Source organism: Argiope bruennichi, chromosome 2 (genome assembly GCF_947563725.1).
Source record: "Argiope bruennichi chromosome 2, qqArgBrue1.1, whole genome shotgun sequence".
Taxonomy (NCBI): Eukaryota; Metazoa; Arthropoda; class Arachnida; order Araneae; family Araneidae; genus Argiope; species Argiope bruennichi.
The window spans coordinates 99632184-99644674 of record NC_079152.1 but is presented as its reverse complement, the minus strand read 5'-3'; the positions used below and the strand labels follow the sequence as shown (position 1 = coordinate 99644674).

Genomic DNA, 12491 nt, shown 5'->3' with positions numbered 1-12491 from the left:
TAAAAGTCAATATTTCGTAAATATTGCTAGCCACTGTCATGTAAGGTATTTGCGGCCTAACTCAGTGTTCACAATTTCATGCGAGAGGAGAAGGAAAATAACTCTATTAGAGAGTATCCAAGGAAGATATGGAGAGTCTATTTCCTCTAGTTTATTCATTGGAGCTTTATATAAAATTCTTCAGGTGCGTGAACAATTTCGTATCTTTCATAAATGATAGACATTTCATCCTAATTCATGACTATCAAAATCTTTAACTTGAAAGTGGAAATAGGATAAAATCAAAGATATTGAACTTATTTTCGAAAGCCCTCATCCCCCCCCCCCAAAAAAAATTATAACATGATAAGATTTTAAAACGTGATAAAAATATTTCAAAAATATTTATTAAAATAACCCTACTTAATCTTCAACGAAGTTGAAAATATGGCGAAGAAACATAAATAAATAAATAAATACTTGAATTGTTTCTCTTCATTTGCACCATGATGGAAATTTTTTTTATTAAAAAAGAGAATGCATTAAAGTATTTCTAGAAATAAATATTTAAATATAAAAACTTACAAATAAAAATAATGATTCAGAGCATATCTATATCATTTCCATCATAGGATAAAATAATTTTAAGAAAAGGGAAAACATCTGATTAAAAATTACAATCATGCATATCAAGTTAAATGCAATCATATTTCAAAGCTTTGATACAATATTCCTGTATCTGATAGAGTATTAGTAACTAATACAGATACTCTCTCATGAATTAGCTGCTTAACTTCGATATCGGATAGTTAAGAATATTTTTGAGAGGGGAACAGTTAGAAAAGAATTGTAAATGGCAGAAAAGTATTAACAATAAATATGACTAATGAAATTCAACAGATTTCTCACTTTTCTACGAAATACTGTAGGCGAATTTTGTACTCCGTTTTAGTGTAATGCAATCAGATCTTAAAAACTTTGATTCATTGACATCTTCTAATTTATAAAAGTAGACTCATATGATATCACAGAATTTTGACGCGTGCGTATAAGGCGTGCGTATACATGCATTATAAGGACGCTATTATTTTTAAAGGCAATGTTACTTAAATGGACATCTAATTTTGACTGGCGAGAACACCTCAGTCCCTTTGTTTCATTATTATAAGTTATCCGGCATATATTATAGTCATGAAACCATTGATATTGCTGAAAATGCATCCTTTTACATACTGCGATGACAATCCCATATTAAAAATGTACATGGATAATTTATCATTTAAAGTGAATAGTTAATTTAAACAGTCACGTTATTTTTGATTCATATGAAATTTCTTTCTGGAAATAGAAATATTTTAGTCTAGACCATTTTCATTGTGTTTCTATTTGAAACAAATTTAACGCTTTTTTGATATTCATTGATTTGTTAAAATGCATGTTATTAAGATGTTTGTCTTTAATGAAAGGAACCTAGTTTTTTTCAAATTATAAAATAATTAAATATTTATTTTCTTCCAATATTTTCATAAATATATATTACATATTTTCTTTCAATATTTTCACAATATTTATTCTGCAATACCTTTACAAATTATAAACTAATTATTTATTTTCTTTCATTATTTTTAAAATATTTATTTTAAGTACCTTAACAAATAGTTTTTACAAATTATAAAATAATTAAGTATTTATTTTCTTTCGATATTACAGGTACAATATTGTGTTTCTTGTCGTAACGTACATCATCCCAATGAGCTGCATGGCAGTCACTTACACATGGATTGGCTGCATACTTTGGGGAAGCAAAGTTATTGGAGAAAATACTGATCCTCAAAATCATGTGATAAAATCGAAGCAAAGGGTAAGAATTTTTCGTTTCGATGAGTGTTAATTGTTCTTAAATATGTTTTTTTTTAATATGGTAATTGGTAAAGATAATCGAAGATACTACAAATTAACGAATAATCTTGTATTAATTTGTACAATGAATACATATAATCGCTAAATCTTTGATACATAGAAAGTGCATTTAATTTATATATTTTTCCTGCCAATAGAATCGAGTTGCGTTTTGTAAATCCTTGATATAAATTCAAACACATTATAGAATGATGTCAGTAACTGATTCTCATTGGCTTAATTTCTTTTTAAATAGGTTTCACGGAATTAAGTTATTTGTATTATTAAAATTTTTCGTTTAGGAATTTCGACCCATATTTTTTGTAATATTTTTATTCGTGTTATTACTAATCCTAGGTGGTCTGGGAAAGCTAGATAATTTCCATAAATCCAAATACTTCCAAAAAATTGTTGGATAAAATCGATAATTGAAGAAAATTTTAGTAAGGAAAAAAGAAAAGAAAAACTATTTAGGAAGATGTTTTTTAAATGTTAGCTTTCTCTGATAAATTAGCTGCTTTCCTGAATTCAATATTTTGTTCCCTTTTTGAAATTTATTTTTGGGTTTAAACTTATTAAATCGGTAATTTTATTTCATTGGTTATAGAAAATAGATTTTCTATATTTTTACAACTACCAATTTATATTTTTCTATACATAAATACAAATTCCCCCCAAAAGGAAGAAACTTTGCGTTTCCAGATTCTAGAAATGTTAATAAATACAATGAATTATTGAATTAATTTGATTATCCATTCATTTATTTCGGACATAAAATCATGGTATTTAAATATTCTAAAAAAATGATTATTTTCAAATTCCTTTTTAAATTAATATTTCAAATTGGAGAATAATTTTTTAGCCAAAAATCAGTGGTTAAAATGACGGAGACGGATAAAATAATTTTAACCCTCTAATTCTAAATATATTTCGAGTTCATATACCTCAGAATGCTGAACAACTCGGATTTCTCCTTTAAGATAAGCAGAATTCCTTCCTTTTCCTAAAACCCGCAATGACAACCCATGTTCTTAAGAGATTGACATGTAAAAGGGGATGCCTTTTAACTGATGGCTACAAAGAAAATATAAGATTTGATATCTTCTGAAAATCATCAGAAAACTTCCATGTCCTCTAAAACCATCCTCTAAACAAAATATACTTCTTGAGTATTCAACTTCACTTAATCACTCTTAATGGCAGAAGAACAAATTTTCAGTGATATCCATGCCTCTCGGGCACCCGTTGTAGTTTCGTTTAATGGATATTCGAGACCTTACAATACTTATAGAATTAAATGAAAATTTAAATAGCATTAAAAAATATTTTAATTTTAAAGAGTATGTAAGTACTTTCTTTTTTATGAAATTAATTTAATAATTTGTGGGAGGTAAAAAGATTTTTTTTCTAAATAAAGAAATATGCCTTAAACTTATACCACATCTAATTCCGATAGAAGAAATTTTAAAATTGAAAATGCCACTTTTGGTTGTTTTATTTTATCCACTTCTGTAAAACATTTATAAAGCCAAGCCGTTTCAGTACACAATGCTTTGTTTGCACAGCTTGCATTAGTTATATAATACAGTTCTTCTCTCTCAAAAAATCTTCGGCATATTTCTTTCGATGCTACAACAATATAGAACTTCGAATTGGTTATTGTTGAAATTAAATATACAAAATCTTCAAAAAATCATGTATTGTGGTTATGTGGTTATGTTGTGGTTCAATAATTATGTATTGTAGTTCTCAAAATAGCAGCACCGTATTTCTATAAGCTGAGCGACTAAGTATGAGCTACACATACCAAGACTACATATTATTCAAGCTGTGCCTATAATTAAGGGCCACATCTATAATCATAAAATATTGTCCAAGTATTTAATACTGTATTGGCTATGTGCTATTCAATAAGACCATTTGAAACGCAATTCAGCCTCCAAATACTATAATCTGTAGATAATTTCCAAACTTGAAACATCACTATAAGATTATATATCACTTGAAAAGTCGTGATAGGAGAATAAGGAATAAATTAGTGTCCGCTATTAAGATCCTAATAAATCTTTATCATTTTTCTTGATTATGGACTCTTTTTAAACGAGACAAATATGTTTGAATTCCACGAAAATATCAAAACATAGGAATGGAACTATTTTTCTATGCACATTAAAATGTTTTAAAATATGAAAAATAAGAAATATGTTAAACCTGCAAACATAAAGGAGAAAAAAACAGTTAAAGTTTTTAAAAAACTGGAAGGTCTTTCTTTGAGTTTGTGCGATCTTTTTGAAAACATAAGATTAAACATTTTAAATATTTCGCAGATGGCATTTAAAAATAATTCACATCTGAGTCTCTCTCTCTCTCTCTATATATATATATATATATATATATATGGAAATTTAAAATGTAGTTACTTTTTCTTTTTTATTATAAGATATTGAAATTTTATAATGCAACAAAATTAGTATAATGGAATTTTGTAGTAAAATTATGAAACATAAAAATCTAATGCAAATAAGAATATATTATGTTAATAAAAATAAATTTTATTGGAAACACAGAACACGCACAGTTAGAGCAAAGCCATACATTAAATTTGGAAATTTATAAAGCAATTTTTTTATGAAAAACTATGTTATAAATGAAAAAAAAACTTAGAATATTTTAATAGTTTACCCTAGTTGTTAGCCATGCGACTTATTCAATTTTATCATTCTTTGTAACTATTTTTTTAGGAAATTCAAGCCTAAAATTTCCAGATTAGAAAACTCGAATCCATTCTAAAAACCATATTGGTTATCTAAAAGAAATTCAACAAATAAAATATACTGAAAATTTTTTATGACTGTAGAAAATATTTTCAATCATATCGTCAATGGAATGTATTATTGTAAAATCCGCCATCTGCTGGTAAACTATTCTTCAGTATGAGAATGTGAAATTGCTCGCAGGCTTTCTATTTCTGTATTGCCCCGAGTTTATAACATACAAAAGTTTGAACTCTCTTTCACTTTTACTAACTTTTATTTGGAAAGCTATATAGCAAAAGCAGAATATACAGAGTGATTTCAAAGCCATAAAAAGTCACTATTTGTCCGACTTTCTAGAATTATTTGCTGTCTAAACTTTATCTGCATTTTTTTCGAGACTTACAGTATATCAATTGAAAACGACCAATAGTTTCTGGAACCTGCTGTTTTCAAATAAAAGTTGATGACAAATGAAAAAGAATCAGAAGTTATTTTATGATCCACTTTCAATTTTTTAAAGGAAGATAATGTTCTTACTCCATTCATCGAAACAAAAACAAATTTCGATTTTAATTTTAACTTTTTAAAATACCATATTATCTTTATTAATCCTAGCTGTATTTTAAATGTTTAATATATTCATAAATATATCCTTTCAGAATGATACATTCATATTAAATAATGGTTAAGTTTTCAAAATAGGATACGATTCATTTTTCTCCTATTATGCATTAAAACTTCTTGAGAATTCAGTACATCAATCCGGTACATCGAATCAGAAAAAAATGAATCAGATTACTTTGTAGAAATAAATATTTTAAAACTGTAAGAATGCTGCCAAAAATTGAAACATTATTAATGTTAAAAGCTTCCATAATGTAATATAATGAATTCTAATTGCTATGTCTATTGGAATTTCGACACTTGTCGGTATGTTAAATTCCTTTCATTTAATATACAGCTTTCTCTAATTAGAGAACCTTCCAGCATATGTAATGCTGATTAATATGCAATTCATCGTTTATTAAACTTAACCATCATACACGGTTTCTCCATTTAACGTGTAATCGCGTGAGACAATTTTAGATACCTGATGTGGGTATATTAATGTAATATAACGTTTTGAAACAGATTACAGTACGCTATGATTTGTTGTATCAATAAACAAACAATGCAAGTTGACACATTTTAATTACGCCAAGAAAATAATTGATGAAGAATGCGCGAAATATTATTTGTCTTAGTTCATGCGAATGAAGAAATTTGCAAGCTGTTAAAGTGAAATATAACTTACGAAATTTGTGATTAACAGCTCATGGATTTCAATTTTAATAATTGATAAAATGTATTTAATCATTTTATGCAATGTAATTAAATATACTGACTTTGGAAATTCTTTATGGAAAAATGCTTTTAAAAATTATTTTTAATTGAATTGATATTATTGTATAATAGTAAAATTGAATGACTTCATTTTTTTTAACATTTATATGAATTTCTTATATCCATATTTATTATTATGGAAACGCGATTTTAGCAAAATCTTTTGAAACATTGCTTATAGTTTTATTTATTCCTTTGCAATTATGACATTTAAAATCAAAAAGCATAGGAAATGTATTACTGGTTTCACAAAATCTGCTAAAACATTGTTTACAGTTTTGTTTATTCTTTTAAGCAAATAAAAATAAAAGTCAAGTTTAGGACTTTTTTTGGAAGCCCTTTTATATAAAAAAAAATGTGATTTGTTAAAAATAATAAATTATACATGCAGTGTTTACAAAATATTATAGAAAATGTATTTTTATGGAATTATTTATAATGAACATATTTTAAAACCTACTCATGCGGATGTGATTTAATTATTGTCATAATGTATTATTCTTTAATGTAATATTATAATTTTTTTGTTGCATTTTTTATCTATAGATATTAGATTTAAAAAATTCAAAGAAAAACATTGAAATTTATTTCTATTATAATTTATCCATTCATAATTCATATCTTTATTGATTTAATGTTATTTATTTATATGTATATATATATTCATTATAAGTATAAAAAATATATTAATATTTGTAAATAATTTATATACTCAAAAATATTATTCTCTCATGAATAATAAGATTAGATAAAAAAATATTTTAAAAATTGATAAAACTATATGCATATTTTAAGAAAATAAACGATAGGATTTCTTTCTTCTGTACCAAATATTTTTCTCCAAATTATTTAGTATAATATAGAAGTTTAAATGTGTTCACCAGAATATAATTTATTAATTTAGTGTATATTTTTGACGACTAGATGCATAATATTTATTATTTTGAACTGTTAACAAATTAGAATTAAATCATTTCTTGCCATAATGCACTTGAAATTCAATATGTAAAGTAAAATGAATTTATTTTTCAGGTTGTGATTATGCTTGTTGCTATTATGCTGCTATTTGCTATTTGTTGGCTACCTTACCATATCTACTTCTTGTATACCTATTACAATTCAGATATTCTTCAAACTCATTTCATTCAGCATGTATATCTTGCTATTTATTGGCTTGCTATGTCAAACTCTTGTTATAATCCTATAGTATACTACATAATGAACGCAAGGTAAGTAAAGTAATATTTTGATATTTACCTGCATATAATTTAAACGAATGATTTCTTAGCATCAGGTAGTTACATTATTCATGGTCAAATTAATTTGTTTTATTTCTGGGATTCTATCACATAATTCAGAAGAGAATTTTATTTTACAATTTTGGAGTTTTGAAAACATGTATACCATAATTGTTAAATTTGTAAACATATTCGTCACTCTTTACCGTAATAATAGTAAAAATGTCAAAATTCAAATGTAAATTATTTTGCAAATGCAGCTGTAAGTTACGTTACAACGGAAAATTACGAAACCTTTTTATCAAATTCTTCGTTTTATGACATATGTCATTTGTTTTGACACATATTGCAACTTTTAGCTTAACCTAATTATTAGGAATTACAGCTATTTTTCTAATTTTATCCGTTGATCGAAATTAATTTTTTATTCCGATCAACCCGTCATAAAAGTAAGTTGAAAAATAAGAGAGTTTGCGACAAAGATTGAGTTGTGATTGACCTGTTCTTGGTGTTTAAACGAAAAAATGCAGAAAATTGCAAATATGTTAGCTGCAAAACAATATAAGTTCAAGAGAATGATCATATCAAAAATTTGAAAATGAACATAATTATCAAGGGGTATTTTATACTGATGTTGATGTTTCTTGAAAAAAAAATCTGTAGACTTAAATTTCAAGATCATGAAGGAAAAACTTGAAAAACTGAGAAGTATTACTTTAAACATAAGAAATGCCGTAATGTTATCAATTCATGCCATTGAAGTTGCTATTCTATACTGTACCAAATTTGGAAAAAAAGGAAAAAGTCGTAAAAATAGTTCCGTGCACCATCAAACAATTTCTCAAAATAAAGAGAATATAAAAGAAAATCTTCGCAGAGAACTGTTCCAATCAAGAAATTAAAAATGCATTTACGAAATTATTGAAGAATCCAAAAACTATCTGATCATTTAAAATAAAATTTCAGTGTAATGTTTTTATTTTATAGTTTTATTTAATCTATTTTGTTGATAATAAATGTTGCGTGCCATTTTTATTTTCCTTTGATACTATTATAATGGGACAAATTAAATCCATCCAATGTTGTTATTACGATGTACTAAATTAAATTTGTCAACTGCTACACTCATTAATGGAGAAAGGAAGTAAGGTTTTAAGTTTTCAGAATTTTACATTTTTAAACTAATTTCTTGAAATATCTATTTCCTATACCTAGCTGAAAATTTTCAAAATTCTACTGTACCTGATGAATTCAATTCCTTTTAGCAAAGCATAAAACTTGGTAGTCCTATTTTCTTCATGCAAAGAATTTCATTATTTAGAATTGTATTGATTACCCTTTTCTTTTTCGGGTTTTAAGAGTTTGAATTTGATGAAATTTATCTAAGCGTAATTAATTAATGCACCCAATTAAAACTAAATTTTATCTCGAAATCCTTATAAAATTAATTTCATTCTCGATTAACAGACTTAACTTGTATTTAGCAATTTAACTGTGCCAAATCTCTCGAAATTCCAGGAATAGTAAGAATTATCATTAACTAAAACTGATATTTCCAAACATATGTGTAAAATTACCTATATTAAATTTTCTGTTCTCAACTTTGCAGAGATGGAAATATTGCTCTGAGAAATAATTAAATAATTAAATTAAATTTATTAAGGGATTGTTATTATGCCAAAGATAGCATTTTTGGAGTATTATATTTTATTATAATAATAACAATATATACCTTTCTAATGCAAGGAAATTTCGGGTAGAGTATAAACGAAAGACGCATCAGTTGCAGAAAAATAAAAGCGATTTGGTTGGCATTTCGGCCACATCTTTAGACGGCCATAATTTATTATATAAAATTATTGCAGATCAATATGAAAATATGTCTCTGTGTGTGTGTCAATCAGAACTTATTTAAAACAGTGAACCATACTGATATGCAATTTTTGCATTCTATTCTGAGGTCTACTTCAAAATCTTCTATACAATTTCTGATGTTGAAAAAAATTATTTCCTTATATATTTATCCCAGTAAAAGTATATTAATATATGATAATATGTAAAATAAATAGATTTAACTCGCTTCCGAAATTATTATTGTTCAAAAATTATTTATATCAGACATTTTTGTTTGAAATTATTTATGGTGCACGTTTATTGCTTATGTAATTTAAATATTGCTATTAATATAAGACATTCCAGTTGGCAATTGTTTAATAAAAACATATTTTTAAACGAATAAAAATATAATATTTTTATGTATTTATATTCACGATAGTTTATTTGGTATCTCAAACTGTGAAGAATTGTTTTAAAGCAAATATTTGCATTTCCAAATTCTCAGTGTGAGACTAAAATTATTGTACACAATGAAATCATGAAATGAGATTGTAATAAATTTAATAAATTAACCCTAAAGAATAAAGAATGAGCTTAATCCATCTCGAGCGAAATAATACAAATATAATTCTGTAATTCCCGGATAGCAATGAGCAAAATTAATTTGTGATATAAGTCAAATACAGTACACAAGCTTAATTTTGGAAATTAATATTTATCTTGAAAGTTAATAAAAGGATATCACGTCAAGATTTAGAGAAATAAACGATAAATTAGGAATTAGAAGGAGGATTTTATAATCACATGAAGAATGTAACATGCGAATTGATTCCACTGTAATGTGAAAATAGAAGACTTTCGATTTCATATACATTGACTTTCGAATAATACTAGAGAAGACTAGAAGGTATTAAATGAAAAATACTTTTCCTAATGTTTTGTTCTTGAATTTAAGCCAGCTTTCACATCATAGCTGTTAAAAATTATTTTCAAAGTTATTCATTGTAAACTACGTCATAAAATCTGTAGTTTTGTACAATCATAATGTTCCATTTTACCGATCTATAAATTTATATTCTTTTAAACTGAATTCAAATATACAAGTGCTTGTTATTGTCTAAATTAGATGTAGTGTTGCAAAAAAATGCTCTCAGCAAATAGCTTTTTTGTCACGACTTTCAAAATATGTAAGATGATCTTCCTTTAATATAATCATACATTTTCAGATTTCGTGGATATTTCCAAGAAGTGGTATGTGTGCACAGAAAAATGAAACCGTCTGAAGTCATAAGATTTGGAGAAACTGGAAGATCAATTCCCCTCACAGCAAAAGCATCCATTATAACCTCCAACAGAACTCGGTCGTGCAGATTGACACATCCTCGATTTCAAAGAGAATGGGACCCTGACTGCCACGCGAAAGGAACTACAAATGACCTTGAAGCTGCAATTTGAAACCACTTTAATTAAACTACCAATTTCTATTCTCATAATTCACAAATGTAATGATTCTGGATGAGTTGCCTCACTCGCGAAGCACATGTTTTGAAGCTTTCGAACACTTCGCTCCTGTCAAGCACTATAATGATTTCATCTAGTTTTAAATGTGCAAATTAAGACTGAAGTTAGTGCAGAATTTCAATTAACTTTGAGAGAATAATTAACTATTAAATTCAGGCATTTCCTGTTATGACTGAATTTGTATAATTATCTTCATGCTGGATGGTGTTTCTTTCTGTGTATTGATTGTGATAACTAAGCAACTTAATTCAATAAATGTTATTTGTCTTCGTAATTAATTAATTTGAATTCTGTGAAATGGATAATGTTTCCGACAGCATATGTTTCATTTCATAAGAATTTATAATCGTGAGCCTCTTATCTGTGATTCTTTCTAAATTATATAAATCGATTTCATCTTATATTTTTAAATATGTTTTTTATATATATGATGTGTGTGAAAGTATGATCACAAAATTTAATTTTCTTCGAGACAGTTTTTTTTTTCTAACAAAAAAGCAAAAGAGAATCTTTGATTAAAAAAAGAGATGAAAAGAAAATTTACATCTTTATTACATAAAATTACTCATTAAATACCAAATCCGTGATACAAATTTGAACTATGAAGTATTTTATCTATGCGATCATTTATTCTTTAATTTATTAATATTCAGACGTAGATAGTAAACAATGAAGAACATTAATACTTTTGAAATGTTTTCTGAAAGAGGTTTCTAATTATTCTAATACATATTCTTATAATTAAATAGGGTTGTGGCTTTAATTTCCAGTATTTCACGATTAATTATTTTTCTAGTCTAAATTCTACTATTCTGCATTTTAATGAAATTTTTAATTTCTGATGTAAATTAATGGTGAATAAATATTATTTAACACCGATGAAATGTAAAATTTAAAATTTCATAAATGTGAAAACAGTTTAACAAAGATTCTATTTATGCGTAAAATAACAATAGGAAGATAATTAATTTTGTTGATAAATTTTCTTATTACACCAATCTAAGGATGAAGTTATTTTATCTTTAACACTAGTTCATGTTTCTAGATTCTAATCTCTTCTTTAATCTTTCAAATCAATTTGTTTTAATAATAATTTCTTTCAGTTCTTAAAAAATAAATAAATAAGAAAATCAAATAAAATAATTTTAATTAATTTTTAGTCACATTTTTTCTTATAATGAGCAATATAATTTTGATTACCGAAATTAAATTCAATCTAATTTCAGCGCTCCACATATTGCTTAATCATAGCATGTTGTTTTCCCTATTTTCATTTATTTCAATGCTGTACGCGCATTAAAATTTTTTCAATTTTCTAAAATTAATTTTTTTTATTTAATTCGTTAAGTTTTATGTATTAAGTATTATGTATTATGTATTATGTAAGTATTATGTATTAAGTAAGTATTATGTATTATGTATTAAGTAAAGTGTTCCTACTCTAGGTCAACGTTTATGCATGCCCGTGCATTAGTGGGCTTGGCAACTTTGTGTAAATTAAAAGACTTTATTAGATAATGGAACCTAGTTAAATATATTTACCGTATTTATAACCTCATACAATGAAACCTAGTTAAATATATTTATCGTATTTATAACCTCATACAATGAAACCTAGTTAAATATATTTACCGTATTTATAACCTCATACAATGAAACCTAGTTAAATATATTTATCGTATTTATAACCTCATACAATGAAACCTAGTTAAATATATTTATCGTATTTATAACCTCATACAATGAAACCTAGTTAAATATATTTATCGTATTTATAACCTCATACAATGAAACCTAGTTAAATATATTTATCGTATTTATAACCTCATACAATGAAACCTAGTTAAATATATTTATCGTATTTATAACTTCTTACAAT

General features: G+C 25.9%; 1 protein-coding gene across 1 annotated transcript in view; it reads left to right on the top strand.

Moving 5' to 3' along the window:
- LOC129961837 (tachykinin-like peptides receptor 86C) overlaps positions 1 to 10662 on the top strand; it is a 112759-nt gene extending 102097 nt beyond the window's left edge. The window contains exons 3-5 of the mRNA XM_056075418.1: positions 1690 to 1840; positions 7050 to 7246; positions 10318 to 10662. Of these exons, the coding sequence (XP_055931393.1) occupies positions 1690 to 1840; positions 7050 to 7246; positions 10318 to 10546 (577 nt within the window). The 3' untranslated portion in view covers positions 10547 to 10662. The remainder of the gene's footprint in view (positions 1 to 1689; positions 1841 to 7049; positions 7247 to 10317) is intronic.
- Positions 10663 to 12491: the final 1829 nt, after the last annotated feature.